Source organism: Microcaecilia unicolor, chromosome 3 (genome assembly GCF_901765095.1).
Source record: "Microcaecilia unicolor chromosome 3, aMicUni1.1, whole genome shotgun sequence".
Lineage (NCBI taxonomy): Eukaryota > Metazoa > Chordata > Amphibia > Gymnophiona > Siphonopidae > Microcaecilia > Microcaecilia unicolor.
The window spans coordinates 147,020,288-147,043,269 of record NC_044033.1 but is presented as its reverse complement, the minus strand read 5'-3'; the positions used below and the strand labels follow the sequence as shown (position 1 = coordinate 147,043,269).

Genomic DNA, 22,982 nt, shown 5'->3' with positions numbered 1-22,982 from the left:
TTGGAGGTGAGAATTATTATATAGGAAGTGCAATGTATTCCAAAGATCTACTTTTTTGTGCACATATCCTTGGGCAATTTTATAAGCATCTGCTTGAGTGTATAGAATCTCACTTATGAAAATTACCCCTCCCTATCCAAACAGAAGGCAAGTTTCAAAACCATTTCCACAGGTAGGCAATCCTTTACCTGCAGAAATGGACATTTGTAAGATTGTCTGCCCTATGTACAGGTAAAGCTATGCATGTATTGTCTATATGTGTGTAATCTTACCAGCAGATTGAAAAGGCATTCCTGAGGCAACTTGGGCATGGCTTGAATTTTTCTACACACTTCTGAATTTTCAATACTATGTGACCATCTCTGAGGGAAAAGTAACTGAAGTCCTAGCTCCAAAATGCTTGTGAATGGCCAGTTTTTCATGTCATGGGTCCACAGGCAGTCTGAAAAAGTTACATGTTTGAATTCTGTAACTTTTTTTTCACATAATAGGATGGGGGTTGGACTGTTGTATCAGAAATTGTTTGCTCTAACAGAATTTATTAAAATCTCATTTTTTGTTTTTGGTGACTTAACTCACCTTTTCCCAGGGATGGTCACATATGTGCATATTTTGCCTCATACAATGAAGTACACCAAAACAGCCAGTGCAAAAGTGTGATTGTACAGCTTTCCTGGAGGTAGTAGTTAGTAATATCCTTGGTACCCCCCCTCTTTTTATACTCTGCAGTCTCTCTCCATATGCTGGGTGCTGAATTCCCATACTGTAAAATCAGCAGCGAGAGATGTGATGGCCCATGAATTTTGAAAATGTTTGTGTTGTTGTCACAGAGAAAAACTACAGAGTAATCAGAAGTGAAGGGAGAGATTCCTGCTGCTTAGGCTGAGTGCTGGGGGTGGGGTGGAAAGAGAATATGGGAGTAAGGAAAAGAGGCAGGGTGATGGATGATGGGGTAGTTGGAAGGCTGTATGTGTGTCTATATATGTACGTATGTGTCTAAAACTAGGTAAAGGGAGACTATACGTGTCTATGGCTATGCATGTTTGTGATTCAGGATGCCTAAAAACAGCTACCTGCATAGATGCTTTTGAGGCTATGGATTTGTCTGAAGTTGTATTCATGTGTGTATGAGGCTGCATATTTGTTTCTGAGGCTGTGTGGGAAGAGACTCTCCATGTCATCATCTGAAAGTGGTCCACTGCAGAAATTAATTAGTAAGGTTGATTTGCATAATACTTTTGGTGACTATGCAAACAGAATTAAGGGGTACCCTTACCAGAAATGCTGGATGGACATGAAATACCACCTTGTCATGATGCTGATGATAAGGCAGATCAGTCACTAAAAGCAAGAGGTAACTGGGTTTGGTAGCTAAAGAGACCTCTACCAAATATATGAATTTCCAGCTCTGGTATGTTAATTCAAAAGAGCTGAACTACAAATTATACAAGTTAGTAAAACCTTAACTTTCAGATAAAATGTAGATACATACCTGTAGCAGGTATTCTCCGAGGACAGCAGGCTGATTGTTCTCACAATTGGGTCGTTGTCCGCGACGGCACAGGAGACCGGTAAATCCCTAAGAAAAACAAAAAACTTCTAGAACGCACCGGTGCGTGGGCAGAGCAAACCGCGCATGTGCAAACAGCTTCCCGCCCGCGGCGCGAGTGTGCCCTCCTCAGTTTAATAAAAAGCAAATGAGAGAATTAGAACAACTCCAAAGGGGAGGAAGGTGGGTTTGTGAGAACAATCAGCCTGCTGTCCTCTCGAGAAGTTGACCCCTGCCTGGACTGCGGCGAAGCTTCCTCCGCAGATGTCGAGGGAGAATCGACCCAGGTGGCGGCCAACGCAGAAGCCGCAAGCGGTACCGAGGACAGCGACCTCACCACAGGCGAAGGCCCAGATGCCGCTTCCACAGTCGATGCAGAGGGCGCAAGCATCCCTGGCACCGAAGCAGACTGGTGCAGCAATCCCTCCAGAAGTTCTGGAAGAAGGGCCCTGATGTGCTCGTCGAGAACCTCCATCGGAAAAGGCTGCGGGGCCGGTGGCAGAATCTGAAGGGGCTCGAGAGCCGGTACCAAGCTGCCAGAAGACCGACGCATCGGCACCTCCTGTATAGAGGGTTAGCGATCCTCCCGGCGCCGACGCTTCTCGGGTGCCGAATCAATTTATGAATCCAGACATGTTCTTGACGATTTCATTTCATCCAATTACTCTCCAACAAATATCATCTACCAAATGAGCTGCTGATTGCCAATGGCTAACCAGAGGGGCAATCTCAGCTTCAGTTCTTATCCTACCTTTATACTCATTCAAACAAACAACTTGGTCTTAAGATGCATCCCACATAGGTCAAATTGCAGGGACAGAGAATGATTTTATTTATTTATAGCATTCATATTCTGCTTAGAACCAAGCGGGTAACGTATGTAATTACATAAGATGAATCACATATAGTGTCCTTGTCAGCCTTTATTTGCAGAACTGTGGTTGAGCTAGTCCACACTATGTCCCCGAGAAGCCTCCATCATAGAACTACTATTTTGTTTCAGGAGTTCTCCCAAGTTTTCCCCTTAGAAACATAGAAAAATGTAGGCAAAGACCATAAGACCTATCCATAAGTACATAAGTATTGCCATACTGGGAAAGACCAAAAGGTCCATCAAGCCCAGCATCCTGTTTCCAACAGTGGCCAATCCAGGTCACAATATACCTGGCAAGATCCCAAAAAAGTACAAAACATTTTATACTGCTTATCCCAGAAATAGTGAATTTTCCCTAAGTCCATTCAATAACGGTCTATGGACTTTTCCTTTAGGAAGTCGTCCAAATCTTTTTAAAACTCCGCTAAGCTAACCGCTTTTACCACATTCTCTGGCAACGAATTCCAGAGTTTAATTACACGTTGAGTGATGAAACATTTTTGCCGATTCGTTTTAAATTTACTACATTGTAGCTTCATCGCATGCCCCCTAGTCCTAGTATTTTTGGAAAGCATAAACAGACGCTTCACACCTACCCGTTCAACTCCACTCATTATTTTATAGACCTCTATCATATCTCCCCTCAGCTGCCTTTTCTCCAAGCTTTAGCCTTTCCTCATAGGGAAGTCATCCCATCCCCTTTATCATTTTCGTCGCCCTTCTCTGCACCTTTTCTAATTCCACTATATCTTTCTTGAGATGCGGCGACCAGAATTGAACACAATATTCAAGGTGCGGTCGCACCATGGAGTGATACAAAGGCATTATAACATCCTCATTTTTGTTTTCCATTCCTTTCCTTTCCTAATAATACCTAACATTCTATTTGCTTTCTTAGCCACAGCAGCACACTGAGCAGAAGGTTTCAACTTATCATCAATGACGACACCTAGATCCCTTTCTTGGTCCGTGACTCCTAATGTGGAACCTTGCATGATGTAGCTATAATTCGGGTTCCTCCTTCCCACATGTGTCACTTTGCACTTGCTCACATTAAACGTCATCTGCCATTTAGACGCCCAGTCTCCCAGTCTCGTAAGGTCCTCTTGTAATTTTTCACAATCCTCCCGCGATTTAATGACTTTGAATAACATTGTGTCATCAGCAAATTTAATTACCTTACTAGTTACTCCCATCTCTAGGTCATTTATAAATATATTAAAAAGCAGCGGTTCCAGCACAGACCCCTGGGGAACCCCACTAACTACCCTTCTCCATTGAGAATACTGACCATTTAACCCTACTTTCTGTTTTCTATCTTTTAACCAGTTTTTAATCCACAATAGAACACTACCTCCTATCCCATGACTCTCCAATTTCCTCTGGAGTCTTTCATGAGGTGCTTTGTCAAACACCTTCTGAAAATCCAGATACACAATATCATCCGGCTCACCTTTATCCACATGTTTGTTCACCCCTTCAAAGAAATGTAGTAGATTGGTGAGGCAAGATTTCCCTTCACTAAATCCATGTTGACTTTTTTGCCTCATTAATCCATGCTTTTGAATATGCTCTGTAATTTTGTTCTTAATAGTCTCTACCATTTTGCCCGGCGCCAACGTCAGACTCACCGGTCTATAATTTCCTGGATCTCCTCTGGAACCTTTTTTAAAAATCGGCATTACATTGGCCACCCTCCAATCTTCCAGTACCACGCTCGATTTTAAGGATAAATTACATATTTCTAATAATAGCTCCGCAAGCTCATTTTTTAGTTCTATCATTACTCTGGGATGAATACCATCCGGCCCAGATTTGTTACTCTTCAGTTTGTAGAACTGCCCCATTACATCCTCCAGGTTTACAGAGAATTCATTAAGTTTCTCCGACTCGTCAGCTTCGAATACCATTTCTGGCACCGGTATCCCACCCAAATCTTCCTCGGTGAAGCAAAGAATTCATTTAATCTCTCCACTACAGCTTTGTCTTCCCTGATCACCCCTTTTACTCCTCGGTCATCTAGCGGTCCAACCGATTCTTTTGCTGGCTTCCTGCTTTTAATATATCTAAAAAAAATTTTACTATGTGTTTTTTGCCTTCAACACAATCTTTTTTTCAAAGTCCCTCTTAGCCTTCCTTATCAGCGCTTTGCATTTGACTTGACATTCCTTATGCTGTTTCTTATTATTTTCAGTCGGTTCCTTCTTCCATTTTCTGACGGATTTTCTTTTAGCTCTAATAACTTCCTTCACCTCACTTTTTAATCACGCTGGCTGTCGTTTGGTCTTCTGTCCTCCTTTTTTAATACACGGAATATATTTGCCCTGGGCTTCCAGGATGGTGTTTTTGAACAGCATCCACGCCTGATGTAAATTTTTGATCCTTGCAGTCGTTCCTCTAAGTTTTTTTTCACCATTCTTCTCATTTTATTATAGTCTCCTTTTTTAAAGTTAAACGCTAACGTATTTGATTTCCTATGTATACTTACTTCAAAGCTAATATTAAATCCGATCATATTATGATCACTGTTATCAAGCGGCCCCAGCACCAATACCTCCCACACCAGATCATGGGCTCCACTAAGGACTAAGTCTAGAATTTTTCCTTCTCTCGTTGTCTCCTGTATCAGCTGCTCCATAAAGCTGTCCTTGATTTCATCAAGGAATTTTACCTCTCTAGCGTGCCCCGATGTTACATTTACCCAGTCAATATTGGAGTAACTGAAATCACCCATTGTGTTGCCAAGTTTGTTTGCGCCCCTAATTTCCTTTAACATTTTTGCATCCGTCTGTTCATCCTGGCCAGGCGGACGGTAGTACACTCCTATCACTATCCTTTTCCCCTTTACACATGGAATTTCAACCCACAGTGATTCCAAGAAGTGTTTTGTTTCCTGCAGAGTTTTCAATCTATTTGATTCAAGTCTCTCGTTAATATACAATGCTACCCCTCCACCAATTCGATCCACCCTATCACTATTCGATCACCCTATCCAGTCTGCCCATCTATGACATCTACTCACCCTATCACTCCCTTAGAGATCTTATATACTTGTCCCAAGCTCTCTTGAATTCAGATATTATTTTCATCTCCACCACTTCCATCAGGAGGCTGTTCCATGAATTTGCCACCCTTTCCGTGAAGAAGTATTCCTTGGGTTACTTCTGAATCTATCCCCTTTCACCTTCATCCTAAGCCCCCTCGTTCCAGAGCTTCTTTTCAATTGAGACTCACCTCCTGTGCATTTATGCCTCGTAGGTATTTAAATATCTCTATCATATCTCCCCTCTCCTTCTTTTCTTCCAATAATTTTTCCAAAGTATACATTTTGAGATCTTTAAGTCAGCCTCCACACATATGACAAAGACCACTTATCATTTTAGTAGATTTCCTGTGGACTGAATCCACCCTGTTTATATCTTTTTGAAGGTGTGGTCTCCAGAATTGTACACAATATTCTAAATGAGGTCTCACCAGAGTCTTATACAGGGGCATGATCACCTCCTTCTTCCTACTGGTCATTCCTCTCCCTATGCACTTGATTGGTTATCCCTTCTCTGACTGGCTATGATTGGTGGACTGAAGTTGGAGGTTTGTATATAAAGAGTGATGCCATGTTTTTTTTTAGTGATATGACCTACTACTACTAATCATTTTTATAGCGCTATTAGACATATGTAAACTGTACAAATTTATAGTACAGTCTCGATTATCTGACCTTTGCTAATCTGACCCAGCGGTAATGTCATTGTGTTGCCGTTACACGCGGCGTAGATTCTCTTCCTGTTTTCTGGCTTCACATGGTGCAAGGAAGCCATGTTTGATCTGAGACCATGCTTTTCTGCAAGGGAACCATGCTTTGCAGCTGATACTACTTCATGCACTCCTCATTGCTGTTAAGAAGCATGCAGCTTCTCTTCCAGTTTTCCAGTAGTGTACGTGCAGTAATTTTTGGATCTGGAACCCCACTTTTTTAGAGAGGGAATCATTTTTGATCTGAGACCATGATTCTCTGCAGGGGAACCATAATTTTTGGAGCTGGAACCCTGTTTTTGCAGTGAGAGAACCATTTTTGATCTCAGACTATGCTTCTCTGGAACGAAGCCATAATTTTTGGACCTGGGACCTTGATTTTGCAGTGAGGAAACCATTTTTAATTCGAGATACTGTTTCTAAAAATGCTTGTTTGAGCACTGGATGATGGTAAAGGAAGCGCTAAAGAAAGTGAACATTAAAGATGTTTTGAGCTGAGACCTTTCTTTTATAGCATGGCAGCAATTTCTGGACCTGACACGCTGCTGCTCTGCAAAGGCAACATTGTCCAGAGAGCCTGCTTTTCCTACCAGGGAACCATTTTTGATCTGAGACCGTGCTTTTGCAGCAAGGGAACCATGGCAAGATTCTTGTGCACAATGAGTTTTATGCAGTACTATATGTACACCTATTCTTGTTTGTTCGTTTATATTTACAGCACTTTCTTACTCTCATTCTTAGATCTGTTTTGCCTGTGAACTTGGAGTGTGGAGAAGACAAAGCAGTGAGCTTGAGAAAAATGTGGCTCCAATCATGCTTTGCTCAGTTCTGTATTTCTGTTCACACTGCCTGCTGTAGAAGACAACTCAAGTGAGGCTGAACATGCAATAGATAAATACTGTATGGTTCTTGTTCGGTTCTGTATTTTTACTCACACTGCCTCTGTACAATTGCTGTTTTGTACAGTACTGTACAGAGCTCAAATTGCCTGCTGTACAAGAAGCACAATCATGCCCTATACAATTGTTTTCTTTTGTTGTTGTTGCTGCTGGTTAGTGTTAATAAACAATACTGTATTTTAAATACCCTATATGCCTGTTCTTTATGCATAAAGTATGTTTTCCTTGCATTTTTAAGGGTTACAATTGTTTTCCATATAATCCGACTTTTCACTTATCCAACAATGGCTTGGTCCTTGTCAGGATTGCTGGAGGTCAACATTATTGCTGGACATACTTATATTAATATGAAACCAGCTTGACATACTTAGATTATTATTAAACCAGCTTCTGACCTCTGAGAACTCCCCCCTCCCTCAGGAATCAGAGGATGGCAAAATGGACCAAATGGTGTTGAGCTGCCTGCTAGCCCTGTTTTCTTAATTACTCCTGATTAACACCTTTTGTTCCATCTGGGAGCAGAGCTCTCTTTGAGAACAAAGGAGGCCAGACATAGAGGCTCCATCACTAGGGACTTCAAACAGGAGAACCTGTGAAATTGGTCACCTTTCCTGACTTCAGAGAAGGTACACTGGAGTTTGGCTGGGAAGGAAGATAAGTTTTTTTTATCTCTTTCTGTTCTGGAGGTATAAAGGAGAGCATATGGTGCTCGAGGCACCTGTCTATCTCTGCCTTTCTCTGGGCAGCAGAGCATAGAGCTCTGCTTGCACTTTTCTCTCTTTCCTTTTCTCTGCACATGGCTTTGCTGGCTTAACTGTTCCTTCTCTTTCTCTAAACACACACACACAGACAGCCTTGTACCCTTTTACCTGTACTAAGTGCTGTGAGCCTATACATATATGCAAACATAATATATTTTATATATTCAAACTCATGTGGATTGTGTATTCTTTGGGAACCTACTGTCTCTACGAACTCACTGCCTCCATGAACTGGACCCGGGACCAACCCTAGACAACGATTGCTGACAGTCCTATTTACACTGAATAATTGAGACTGTATTGTATGTGCAGATACCTGACAACCATGGAATAATAGGGAGGCTCAGATACATTTGAAGGTTTGGTAAATATAATGTCTACTTTTTGTCACAAACATTTTTATTGAGCATTCTGAAAAAACGAATTGACCTATGATTATGGATTGTCGGCACTACTGGAGGCATGAGTTATCAGAAAAGGTATGATGGTCCAAAAAATGCCCCCCCAAAACCAACAGATATAAGCATATACCAAACTTCAAGCACTTGGATTGTGATTATACCTTTAAATTTTATAAAGTCAAGAAAGGTACCTTTTTGCACTTCTCACATAGGCCTTCTGTTGTAAAATCAGGCCCTAATAGTGCACTGGTCTTCCTCCAAGTCATTGATATTTAACCATCATACCATGACTCCATGATAACATTGCTGCACATTCTTACCTAGAGAAGCTATTGCAAACATTCTGTAGAAATCTGACTCCTTGGCATATCTAATTATGTCTTCCGGATCGGTATTTTGTGTTGAGCCTTGCAGTTGCAACCACCTGATATAGGCTTCACAAAGTAAACAAATTACGCAGAGCTTTCCATGAATCTAAGAAATAATAAATTGCTACAATCAGTACTGAAAGACAAAGAAAGGGTTTGGATGCTTTGGTTAAATATCGCCAGGACACACTTGTTTTGCTTCCCTCCTTTGGTTTTATTTGCAACAAAATTGTTTTCAAAAAATAAGTTAGTGTCCTTCAAGGCATGCTTTAGATTTAAAAAGATGAAGATAAATTACCCCCACTCACATATTTTGAAGTACTTACTTATTACTTCTAATTTGCCTGTTATTCTTTGTACCATATTTAAAACAATATTTTGTATTCTGTTAATGGTGTCCGCCTTTGCAACATAATGTAAGCCACATTGAGCCTGCAAATAGGTGGGAAAATGTGGGATACAAATGCAGCAAATACATCAATCAATCAATCAATCAACAGAGGACATAACTGTGAGCAATCTTGGATCATCTGTAACTTGACATCTCCATTTAGGCAAGCTGATGCCACACACTGAGTAACAATTCTAGCATAAATCCGAATTGGCACTACCATTTACACCAGGCCAATATCAGGCATAAAGGGCACACTTAAGTGACCCACGCAAAGCACACAACACAGTATTCTATAAGTTATGTGCGCAAGTTGGAGACATGTCCATAGCTCACACATGCTCTGCCCACATATATGCCCCCCCTTGCAGTTACATGTTATAGGCAAAAGGTTACAGAATAGCATGTAGTGTGTTTACGCATATAACTGTGGCACCTCTTACACATGTAAGTGGCATGTAAGTATACACGTCAAGTTACAGAATTACCCTGCTAACTTAATTTTTATTAAAAGGATACTGTCAAAACCATTAGTATTATTTGAACTTTGACTGAAGGTCCCTTTGAACGTTTAGAAGTACTAGTGAAACATTTTTTTGTAAATTTTTAACTGGCAGCCTTTTGGGATATTGCTTCAGACCGGCTGTTACAGAGTTATTGTTTGGACTGAGGTTGGATTTGTGGTGGGGCTGGCAGGAGGCTAATGTAGATGCTGGGACTGGGGGAGGGAAGGAGCTAATACTGATGCTTATATTGGGGACGGGAGGGACCTAATGCTGATGCTTATACTGTGGATGGGAGGGATTGAATGCTCAGACTTGTGAGTTCTTGTACCAAGTAGAGCGCTACTGAGCCCGTTACTCAGACCAGGTTCTGCTTGGTGGCTGGACAACCCCGGGTTTCACCTGCGCTGACCGCCGTTCCTCAGAGGTTGAGCCCCTAGGTCTGGGTGGCCTGCAGGACTTACGGGACGGAGCTGGAAGCGGGGTGATGAATGTATCGGCCAGGCAGGCAGCAGGTCAAGACAGTAATCCAGGTACAAGCGGCAGTCAGTAGGCAGGCGGCAGGCAAGAAAGTAATCCAGGTACAGGTGAAAGTCAGTAGGCAGGCAAAAGAGTAATCCAGATGCAGGCGAAAGTCAGTAGGCAGGCAAAAGAGTAATCCAGATGCAGGCGAAAGTCAGTAGGCAGGCAAGAGAGTAATCCAGATGCAGGAGAAAGTCAGTAGGCAGGCAAGAGAGTAATCCAGATGCAGGCGAAAGTCAGTAGGCAGGCAAGAGAGTAATCCAGATGCAGGCGAAAGTCAGTAGGCAGGCAAGAGAGTAATCCAGATGCAGGCGAAAGTCAGTAGGCAGGCAAGAGAGTAATCCAGATGTAGGCGAAAGTCAGTAGGCAGGCGGCAGGCAAAAGAGTAATCCAGATGCAGGCGAAAGTCAGTAGGCAGGCAAGAGAGTAATCCAGGTACAGGCAAGTCAGTAGGCAGGCAAGAGAGTAAACCAGGTACAGGCGAAAGTCAGTAGGCAGGCTAAGTCACAAAAAAGTGCCCTAAATGACCACTGGAGGGATTAAGGCATAACCCTCTCCTTTCTCCTTCAGTGGTCACTGACCCCCTCCCCCCCCCCAAAGATATGAAAGAAACAGATGTTATGGCCAGTCCTATTAGAGCAGCCTGCAGGTCCCTGGAGTAGCCTAGTGGTCAATGCAGTACACTGTAGAGAAGGGAACCCAGGCCCATATTCCACTCTGTTACATTTGTGATGGAAAGTGTGAACCCTACAAAACCCACCAAAAACCTACCGTAGCCACCTATAGGCAACACATAAGGACTATTGTAGTGGTTTACAGTTGGGTACAGAAGGTTTTTTTGATGACTTTGGAGGGCTCCCCATACAATGTAAGGGGGTAACAATGAGATGTGTACCTGGGACCTTTTATGTGAAGTCCACTGCAGTGTCCCCTAGGGTGCGTCACTGCTCTACTAGCATGTTTGTGTTGACAGTCTACTTAGAATGCTGGCCCCCTCATACATCCCAATGGCTTGTTTTTGCATGTTTTCCCCTTAGACTTATTTTTTTTTAAATGGGCCAAAAAGATAGACACATTGAACACAAAAACATTTAGCAAATAGCCATCTTAGAAACAAAAGCAGGACTTTTTCTGGATTTGAAAACGACCATATTCACTACTGGATTTTTGGACATTTTTCCGCAAAACGTTCAAAATCGGATTTAGACATCATATCGAAAATGCCCCTCATAGGTAGCTATAAAATAGACTAAACATAGGTATCTGTCTTGCCTCGGTGTCTCCTGGCCTTCAAATTTAGGTGATCTGTTAGCAAATTACTCTCATAAAGTTAATCTCATTGCAGGGTGCCTATGTGAAAGTTTTTTTAAAAAGCCACTATTTCATAAAAGCAATACAGGTGCCTACTGCCTTTATAAAACAGGCTCTCAGAACTAATCCTCACAGTGCACAAATGCTCACACATAAATTTATATCACAGGATGCCCCCAATGAAAGTCCAATAAGTCACCTATTTTATACATTTTTTATAAAAGCAACATAGCCATCTATGTAGCCAGACAGAACCAGCCCCAAAATATGAATACCCATGCACAAATTTGCATTTGCTGCAAAGGTGGAAACGTACGTGTGCACTTTACACATGTACCAGCATATTTTATAAAACATCATCAAACAAACTCCCACGATCTAATATTTAAATCTGTAGACCTCAGCAGTGACGCTCACAGGCTCTTGCAATTTTAAGCTGTGAGAATTATTTATTTAACAAAATTTATAGCCAGCACATCATAACATCTGAATGGATTACAATAAAACAAACACACCCACCTCCTCATCGGTCTATCAGATGAATTATTTCAAGCATAATTATTCTATTTCTTTAGCTCTATATGGAAATCATTGTTCATTCATTCTTAAAAATAAATAAAGTACTTATCTAAAGATGCAATTCAATTGTTGGGTAGGGGACTAACAATCCGACATGATCATGTTTAGCCTGAAGCTGTTTTAAGGACCGTCTCTTAGAGCTGCATAAGCACACATTTCCAACTTTTAACACACTATACAACCCCCTTTCTGAACAATATAAAGTGGAAATCCTTTACCTTAGATAAATAAGCGCCAGCTTTGCTGCTTCTAGCTTACATTCTTCCAGCCAAGATGGCGACAGCATTTTTTACTTTCAGTTTTAACTGCTCCCTACCGCTTACATCATCAAAAATGCCCCACCTACACCCCAGGTTAAACCAATGTCACCCATTCTATTTCCATATTTAAACCCAATACAGCTACAGAATTCAGTAGAAAAATCATATGTGGTTCTCTGTAATTCAAGATGTTTTTCAATTGAGCCTCCCTCCTATTCTAGGGGACGGTTCTTGAAACAGCTTTGGGCAAAACATGATCATGTCGGATACTTAGTCCCCTACCCGACAGTTGAACAATATTTTAAAGATTAAATAAACAATGATTTCTATATAGAGCTAAAGAAATGGAATAATTATGCTTGAAAACATTTATCTGACAGATGAAGAGGTGGGTGAGTAATTCTCGTGGCTTATCAAACTGCAATAGCCTGTGAGTGTCACTGCTAAAGTCTACAGATTTAAATATTAGATTGTGGGAGTGTGATTGATGATTTGGATATTTGAAAAATCCACGGTGGACTTACAAGACAATGGAAGGTATTTTATAAAACAGGCAAGTACACTGTAACTCTGCCTCAACTCCAACCAAAACTAGTCCATTAGGAATGCCTGTGCATGGTGCCTGTATATGGCCGCACTATTTTTATAAAAGGCTTTTTGTGTGTGCAAAACAGGTTTTGGATGTGGAAGAACCGTCATAAAATTATCCCCACGCATATACAAACATTTTACAAAATACACTACAACTCCTCTCCAGGTCTGTCCATCCTATACCTTCAAGAATATCTTTGTGCGGATAAAGTAGGAACTCTCTTTTGATGTACACATTTTATGTGTGTATAGATCTGTGTGCAATTTTATAAGCACCCAAAAAGTTGTCACCCATGTGTGATAGTCTTGTTGTTCTGATTGTCCTCTGAGAAAAAATGATCTACACGCAGAAAATACATTTTAAATTATTCCCAAGAACACAAGAAGGACTTTCAGCATTACTTATGTTACTAAAGTTTTGGAACATATGTAAATGTGCTTACCATGGTAAGTACATCTTTTGTTTGAAGTCATGCAATGAACTTGCTGAGGGAATAGAAGTAACACTAGTGCATGCTCTGCAAGTGAAAAATTTTCAAAGCCATTTCAGTCTGTAAAAGTGTTTTACCCACATACCACCAGTCTGTAAACTGCCCATCTTCAATACGACTAAAAGGATGAGAGTACAACTTTTGAATCTCATACTGGATGGGTCCCCATTGGCCATATTGTCATTTATGATATTACTAAGAGAAGACATTCCTGGGGTGAGGGTGGAAATTTGATAAGGCAAGGTAATTTTGCCTTAAAACTTTATTTAATTTTATCTCATTTGATATACCGCCTTTTAAATTAATATCAAAACCCATAGGTAAGATAGGTATTCATACCAACATGAACATTTAGGAGATTTCCTCCTCCTCCCCACCCATGTTCTAATTAGGCCACACTGGATTGAAAATAAGAAGTCATACTACCACAAAGAAAACTATACAGTGAGGGTCTGGAATAGCGTACCTATTTACTAAGCATTTTCCCACAGATATGTAGAGGGTAATTTTATAACAGGGTGCCTAGGTTGTGAAGGCAGATACATGTATATGCTGTAACCAATTCATAAATGCAACATAAGTGTATTCATGCCTGTGAGAGGGTATACAGGACACTGCCCCTCAACCCTTAAGGATAGGCCCTCAGATGGCATGAGCCACCTTAAAACCAGTAGTCCTGCCCAGGCAGAAGTGAGACGGGAGGGGTAGAGCCAGAGGTGTGCTGGTAAATTTTTAAGAATGGGCTCGTTCTCTGCTACGTATAACTTTGCTGGCAGAGAAACTAAGCCCCACCAGCCAATACCTGGACTGCCACCACTCCCTGCTGCTTGTTTCTGGCTCTGAGCACGAAGCTGGGACTTCTCACACATGCAAGAGAAGTCCCAGCCTGCTGCTCAGAGCTGGAAACAAGGAACGGGGTGCAGCAGCAGACTATCTACTTGGCTGGCAGGGCTCAGCATCCCCACCTGCAGAGTAAAAGAGAATTCAGGAAGGGGCCCGAGCTGACATTTTTGGAGACAGTTGTTAAATTTGCCATTGGGGGGGGGGGGTACTTTAACAACCAGCTCCCAAAATTCTTAAAAACTTAAGAAACGGCTCTTGCAGGTCCGAGAGCCTGCACCAGCACGCCACTGGGTGGAGCCAAAGGTGTAGGAACTAGAAGTATAAAAGGTAGGGCCAGACTGGGGTTAAGGAGGCCCCAGGAAGAAAGAACCAAAGCCCTAGTACATGCCTCTAAAAACTGTGTGTACCGACCGTGACTTGGCTGAGGTAAACCTCAGGTTTTCGATTAATATAGCACTTGTTTCAGTTTTACACCTTCGTCCGGCTGTGTTATTATACAGGCCCACCTTCAGCTCTTGCTCACAGTATCACAATGACCTTATAAAAAAAAATATAGCCTCCCTGAAAGCTCCCACAAAAAGTCACACTTGCTTATAATATATGTGTGTATCTCACAACTCTGCCCAACTTCCACCCTCAGAAACACCTATGCATATACCATGTAAAATCAAATGCTGTGTGTCAGTAGCACATACTTTTATACCTGTATAATACTGGCTATTTTAAAGTGCCTACTTCTGCATATACAATGCTATTTTATGCACAAAAATGCTATCTAAGATAGAAATTAAGCTATAATGGATATAAAACAGAATCAACAGTGGATGTCTAGAGTACTCAGCAGAAAATAGACAAAAAAAGCAGGTATCCTTGTTCAGTCTACATCACTATGCAAAAATATTAAAATACTCACATTTATCTTGGTATTGAAAAGAATATGCCTATAGGCCTGTGCTTTGCATAGTATAGCGTTAATCAAGATGATGACAGGATCATATTCGATGTACTTGTCTACAGGTTTCTGGCAGGACTTCTGAAATTATCAAATGGAAAGCTGTCAATGGGAAGCAAAGTCAAACATTCAATGAACAAGAACCAGCATCTAGAATCAGAATATGATATTTGAAGTCCCATTTTGCATAGGATATCAAGGTAGGACTTAGGATGTCCAAGCTGCAACACTCAAGAGTTCCAAATATTTTACAAAAAGCTCTGCAGAGCATGGAGCCCTTTGTAAAAGGTGCATAAGGACTCTGGGAAATACACATGCATTTGCCACCATATCCAGTGACGCAAGCCATTCACAAAAAAATACTTAAAAAAAATGAGCAGCACCACTCAGGTTTTACATGTATAAAAGCAATAGCAAATACACATGTAAGTGCCAACCTTGCAACAGACACATGTATTTGCTGACATGTGTTAAGTGCTGGCTTTTACAAAAGGATAAGTTAATCTAATCATTTTCTTTCCTTTAATTTCAGCAGACAAATCTAGAGACTTGTGAGTTGTATAACCTTGTCAGGGCTTCGGCTAAGCAAATGGCTTTAGCAATTATGACGAGACGCCTATTATGGCTCAGACACTGGGTGGCTGATGCCAGACAGTGTTTAATAGCCAACCAACAGAACTTTTCTAGAGAAAAAACACGAGACTTTGCCCAAGAAGTCAACTGCGCTCGTGTGGAGTGAGCCCGTAGAGAAAGCGAAGGAGTCATACCCACGAGCACGAATGCCAATGCAATAGCTTCCTTGATCCAGCAAGCTATGGTCACTTTAGAAGCCACTGAAACCCGATTGGGGCCCTCCCCTCCCAGAGCAAAATAGGTGATACGAGCAGTGAAACTCTTTTGTGACTTGAAAATACTGCATAAGCACCCGACGAACATCCAGATAACGAAGCATGTGAAACTCCCTGGGACAGTCCTCCTTCTGAAATGGCAGGAGAAACAGAGGCTGATTCAAATGACATGGCACTACCTTGGACAGAAACAAAGGCTCCATTTCGGACAGAGGCTGTGAAGAAGGGATTCAAGTGATTGACCCCCCCACAAAAACCAATCCACATCAGGATAGGCAGCCAAAGAAGAACACATCAAGGCCACCACCTGGACGTGTAGAGAATTGTAAGCCAGACCCTTCGAGTCCCTCTTGCAAGAAAGCCAAGATGAGTGGTAAGGCAGCCCAAAGTGGGTAAACAGCCCAGGCAATCACTGCATCCGAATAGCCTTTCCTCCTCAATTTTGACCTCTCAAGAGCCTGGCTGAAAGATCAAAGCAGGAGGAGTCCTCCATCTGAACTGGACCTTAACAGAGTAGCCCTGGATCAGGCAACAGGTGCAGAGGCCTGTCCACCAGTAGCTGAATGATATCCTCATACCACGGTCTTTGAAACCAATCCGGTGCTATCAGCATGCTGAATGATCCTGTGCAGCACTCTGCCTATGAGTGGCCCAAGGGGAAAGATGTACAGGAAATCCAACTGCAGCCAAGGCTGGAGGAGGGCATCCAACCCTCCACCCTGGTCTCTTTTCTTCTGCTGAAGAAGCGAGGAACCTTGGCATTACAACTGGACACCATCAGATCCAACACTGGAGTGCCCCAAGCAACCATCTGGAATGCCACTGGAGACAGCTCCCACTCCACCAGGTCCAGAGAGTTTTGGCCCAGGAAATCCGCCCGAGCATTCAGCATCTAGCAATACGTGCTACTAAAAGGAGCAGTAGGAGCTGTTCCACCTACTAAACCAGCAGGTGAGCTGAATGTGGCCGTGCACCATGCCTATACTCACCTCTCCTCCCAGTGGTCGAACCCTATGGCTGCTGTGGACTGCTTTTTCCCCTGTTTTCCAGTCATATTCCAGAAATCATTCCAGTCCTGTTCTGATGTTTCAGCATTCCAGCCTTACTCTAGCGTTCCTGTAGTCAAGCCTCGCTTTGGTGTTCTTGCAGCCAAGCCTCATTCTTGGTTGTGACATCATCAGTATAGTCCTTTATAAGCAACCTGGAACTTTTGTGCCTTGCCTTTGCAACAGAGGTCTTCAAATGAGTTTGTCTGTGTGTGTTTGTTGCACTTCAAGCCTGCTCCTGCTTTGTCTCCAGTCTGTAATCTTGTTTCTGCTTCAGCTCTGCTTGTCTTTTACTACAGTCCCTTCCCTGCTTGTATTCTGTCCTGCCTGCTACAGCCCTGCTTCGTCTTTAACTTTAGTTTCTGCCCTGTTCTTGTTCCAGAAATTACAACAGCAGTAGTAAAACCACTAGATGCCTGCATTACTCAGCTTTCCGAGCAGATAGCAGGAATTTCCCAACTTACTGCGGAGCTGACCCGCTGGACCAGCGAGCTGGAATGCAGAGTCTCCGAAGTTGAGGATATTACCTAGTCACATACCTCTGCTGTACAGCAGCTGGAAGGGCTTGTGCAGGTCGAAGAAAAAATTGACAACCTGGAAAACGGGTTACAGTGGGACAATCTAAGTATTATCGATTTTATAGAATCTGTGAGCGATGCTACTCTGGCAGAAACACTGGAAATGTGGTTGCTGGCCACCTACCCTCAAGCACGTGGTGGGGGTCCCATACAGCTGGAAAGGGGACATTGGGTGGGGAAGGCGAGATACAGGGATCACCACCCTAGAGTGGTAATGGTAAAATTCCATCAATACAAAAACAAGATGGTGGTCCTCAGGGCTTCCAAATCTCAACAGCAAGACCTTAAATTCAATGGGCTGACCGTTCGTCTATTTCAGGATTATTCGGCATCATTGTCTGCATGGAGACAGGCATTCTCTCCAATGTGCTCCATCTTGATAGACCACAAAATAAAGTTCCAGCTCTAATATCCTGCAACTTTAAAAAACTACTGTGGGGGGGAGTGGATCACCCATGTAACGCCTCAGTCGGCACAGGATTGGATGAACATCATGCACACTCCTGAACTGGGCCAGAAATCTGTGACTGGTAGTTATTTAACACCAAGAAAAGGTGGTCACGGCGCCATAATTTATTTATTTATTGCATTTGTATCCCACATTTTCCCACCTTTTTGCGGGCTCAGTGAATTTGAAGCCTATGTTGATATGTCAAGCTCCTTTGATGTACTAGATCACACAGTACTAATGACCCTGCTCGACAACATAGGAATAACTGGAGGAGTAGCAGCCTGGTTCAGTGTTTTTCTAAGAACTAGATCCTACCTTGTCAAAATGTCAAATGAGTTTCCAGCCTCCTGGATTCCTGAATGTGGGGTCCCCTCAGAGTTCCTTGATAATCACCAATATTATTCAATGTCCTGATGGCTTCACTTGGCAAGAAACTGGGAAAAATGGGTTTAAACCCATCCATGCATGCAGACGATGTCACCATCTACATACCTTTCAACAACAGCATTGCAGAGATACTGGATAAGGTCAAAAAAGGACTCGACCTCATGGAAAACTGGGCCACAGCTGTCTAACTTAAACTGAACCTAGACAAAAATAAACAATCTTATACAATCAAAACGCAAATAAAAATACTAGGAATCATTCTCGACAAACATCTGACCCTTGAAGACCAAGTTGCTGCAATCACATCAACAAGCTTCAAAACACTATGGAAACCGAGATGAATCAGAGAATATTTCCCCAGTCATTCTGTCTTATAGTACAGACACTGATATTGTTCCAACTAGACTACTGTAATGCAGCATAAGTATGCTGCAAAGAAAACCTACTATGATTGTTACAGACTGTGCAAAACACAGCAGCGAGACCAACATTCAAAAAGTCGAAATATGATAGACCAATCCCACTACTCATAATGCTACACTGGCTCCCAATCAAGGCCAGTCATCTTCAAAATACTGTATGGAATGTCACCGGACTACATGCTAGACATGATCAAACCCAGGAACCAGAGGTTATCTACTACTTTACCTGCCCAACTGCAAAAACATACAAGTCCACCTACATGGCAGGATTAAGCTACAAAATGGTGGAACTCAATTCCCATACTCATAAGAAGCATCACGAACTACCTCCAGTTCAGAAAAGACCTAAAGATCTACCTCTTCAGGGAATTCTGTGAGTAAAATATGCACTAATCATTCTGGAACAACAATACACAACCCAACTTCTAACTGTAACGTATCCTTTCATTTAAGAAAAGAACTAAGACGTTCTTCTCAAGAAACTCAATGAGTATTCCATACGCACTAATAGTTATCTTGCCAACCACTATAAAACAAAGCATCATAAACCTTGTAAATGTAATTGAATCAATGTAATTTCTAACAACTGTTAAATGTAAGTCACATTGAACTAAAACTTGTTTTTGGATAATTGTGGGATACAAGTACAAATGAATAAATAAATAAATTCAACTAACATATGATGCTAAAGATTTTCTACAATACAGCTTACCATATAACTGAGGGACCAAGAGCAGATATATGATGGGAACAAGATGTGTGGTACAGAGTCAGTTGGAATAATTTGATGGTTAGTTAAACTCAAGGCAAGTTTGTTGTATAGTTAAGCAAGAGATAAGGAACTAAGTTACTTTGGGGCTCATTTTCAAAGCACTTAGCCTCCCAAAGTTCCATAGAAACCTATGGAACTTAGCCTCCCAAAGTGCTTTGAAAATATGCCTCAGTGTGTGTGTAGCAAGCTAGTCTAGGTGCAGAATAAGTGTATAATCAGTCACTCTATGTATTAAAGACTTGCGAGAAGAGCCAGATACATATAATCATTCCTTTTCTATTGGTGGGGAAAATTTATGGAATCATTTACCTGGATACTTGAAACTTTGTTCAAGTAAACAGCAGTTCAAGAGAAATTTGAAAGCATAATATTTTATGAAAACTTTTCTTTTCTTGATTGATGACTTTTTAGTACCAGGCAATTTTTTTCTGAAGGATTTGTTATTAAAATGATGTAGTTGTTCATGTGTCATGATTTTATGTATCCTTCACTCCATCCCTGTGAAGCCTTCCTATCTCTGAAGCTCAGTAGGCTGGGAGATCCCGTATGACATATTAGGTCCTTCCCTGCGATTCAGCTTTTTTCTGTAGAAGCTGCTCTCCAAGGTTTAATGACCAGAGATGGCATGAACTTCTCTCGCCCATTATTTGGGCTGAAGCCTGTAGGCAGAGCTTACCACCATATTGGTCAGAACAAAACAATTGTATTGCTATTGAAAACAATAGCAAACTTGTGAGGTTTTATTAACCTTCTAGGTTTTGCAAGTGTGTGTGTGTGTGTGTGTGGGGGGGGGGGGGGTTATAAGCAAAACATATTTGTCAGTGCTCCAGAGTTTGCTTTGTTATTTGCAGTGCTGTGCTATATGCCTTTCTTTTTATATAGAAATATCTTTATTGTCATCATAAGAAAAAAGAAAGGCATATAGCGCAGCACTGAAATCCACAATACAGCATTACAAATAACAATAACCTGGATTCTGCACCCTTTCTCAACAGAAGGGTTGTATGTACACAGATCCAGGACTAATTCCCAACAGTCAGACAGGATATGTTTGAATCATAAACAAAGCCAATCCTTTGCTAAGGATTAAAGAATGACATGGGGACAAAGTTTGTCCCTGTGGGTTCTGTCTCCGTCCCCACCCTATCCCTGCCCCCATCTGCAGAAGCATGCCCCATGAAGCACTTATGATTTCTTAATCTATCAAACATATAAACGGCAAGTGACCGACTCACCTGCAAATGCGCAGTACAGACTTCCCTCTCTGTCCCGCCCTCGCGTCAAGACGTCATGACGTCAGAGGGAAACGGAGTCGGACTGTTGGACGCCGCCGCTGCTGCCTGGAAACGAACATCGCGCGAAACAACTTACACCCTCCCCCCCCATCCCGGCCGCCGCTCCCTCCCCCCTCCGTATCGGGCCTCCTGTACTGATCTGACAGCGCCTCTCACCTCCGTGTGGAAGCGCTGCAGGCAGCAGCAGAGCGATCTGCTGCTGCCTGTAGCGCTTTCACACGGAGGTGAGAGGCGCTGTCAGGTCAGTGCAGGGGGCCTGGTACAGAGGGGGGAGGTAGCGGCGGCGAGGAGGGTAGCTGGACATGCGGGGAGGGCAGGGGGGAGAGGGCATGGCTGCTGGACATGGGGTGAGAGCAGGGCAGAGAGGAGGGTTGCTGGACATGGGGGGAGGGGGGAGGCCAAGGGAAAGCAGAGGGTTGCTGGATATGGGGGGGGGGGGGGGGGAGGATCGGTGGACGGGGTGAGGCCAGGGGAGAGAGGAGGGCTGCAATACTCGCCCGTTTTTACGGGCTTAACGGCTAGTGGATGAGTAAGTCAACAATCTCAGGATTCAGTCTAGCTCTCCTGTCTTTCACAGTCCTTCCTGCAATAGAAAATGTCTTCCTATGTGCTAGTAGCAGGAATGTACAGATCTTCCATGCAAATTTTGCTAGTTGTGGCCAGCATGTATGCTTGTTTTTACAAAAAAATCAAAATATCTTCTGCATCACTCAAACATAAATAAAAGTCCAGTCCATTAATAGGCTTCAAAGTTTGTCCCTGAGCCCACGGGCTCTGTTCCCGTCCCCATCGTTACCGCGGTCCTCATGTCATTCTCTACTCAGGATCATGCCAGATGCACCAGCAATCCCTAGCAAGAAGAGTTGGATCCAGCTGGCCCCATGTGAAAATCACACCTGAGAGAATGGGTCATTCCATAACCCGAAGCAACTGAAATCAGAATGGAGGTTGAATGACTACTTTTTTTTTTGGATTCTCAAAAGGGATCCATATCTTTGAGTACATTTTAAAGTTGCAAGATATAGTGAGATTCAGATGGATACAGCATTTCTGGAGAGACTCATTGCTGGTTCCAAGTGGTTCCAGCCCTGGTGGTGAAAATTACTACAGGATCCAGGTGGATGCAGCCCTTCTGGAGGCAATTACTGCTGGATCCAGATGTATGCTGCCTTTGGTGAGAAATACACCTGAATCCAGGTGTATGCATAAGAAGTACAGGTGGATCTCACCCTCCATTGCCCCAGGTACAAATAAGTACCTATATATACTAAGTAAACCGCTTTGAATGTAGTTGCAAAAAGCCACAGAGAGGTGGTATATCAAGTTCCATTTCCATTTCCCTTCAGGAGAGAATTATTGCTGGATCCAGGTATATATAACCCTTCTGGAGAGACTTATTTTGGTGTATACAGCCCTTCTGGAAAGACATAAGTACATAAGTAATGCCATACTGGGAAAAGACCAAGGGTCCATTGAGCCCAGCATCCTGTCCACGACAGCGGCCAATCCAGGCCAAGGGCACCTGGCAAGCTTCCCAAACGTACAAACATTCTATACATGTTATTCCTGGAATTGTGGATTTTTCCCAAGTCCATTTAGTAGCGGTTTATGGACTTGTCCTTTAGGAAACCGTCCAACCCCTTTGTAAACTCTGCTAAGCTAACCGCCTTCACCACTTTCTCCGGCAACAAATTCCAGAGTTTAATTATACGTTGGGTGAAGAAAAATTTTCTCCGATTTGTTTTAAATTTACTACACTGTAGTTTCATCGCATGCCCTCTAGTCCTAGTATTTTTGGAAAGCGTGAACAGACGCTTCACATCCACCTGTTCCACTCCACTCATTATTTTATATACCTCCATCATGTCTCCCCTCAGCCGTCTCTTCTCCAAGCTGAATAGCCCTAGCCTAGACTTATTGCTGGATCCAGGTGTATGCAGCCCTTTTGGTGAGAAATAGAGCTAGATCCAGGTGGACCCTACCCTACTATAGAGACCTATTGCTAGATTCAGGTGTATGCAGACCTTCTGGTGAGAAATGCAGCTGGATCCAGAAGTATGCAGCCCTTCTGGGGGGGGGGGGGGGGGGAAGTACTGCAGGATCCAGGTAGTCTCCTACTCCTTGGTCCGATCACT

General features: G+C 42.6%; 1 protein-coding gene across 1 annotated transcript in view; it reads right to left on the bottom strand.

The window, feature by feature from the left end:
• Positions 1–22,982, bottom strand: part of ARV1 (ARV1 homolog, fatty acid homeostasis modulator) — a 38,877-nt gene that overhangs the window by 11,548 nt on the left and 4,347 nt on the right. Inside the window, exons 2-3 of the mRNA XM_030196440.1 lie at positions 15,010–15,129; positions 8,558–8,711 (exon numbers count right to left, since the gene is read on the bottom strand). Coding sequence (XP_030052300.1) covers positions 8,558–8,711; positions 15,010–15,129 — 274 coding nt within the window. The remainder of the gene's footprint in view (positions 1–8,557; positions 8,712–15,009; positions 15,130–22,982) is intronic.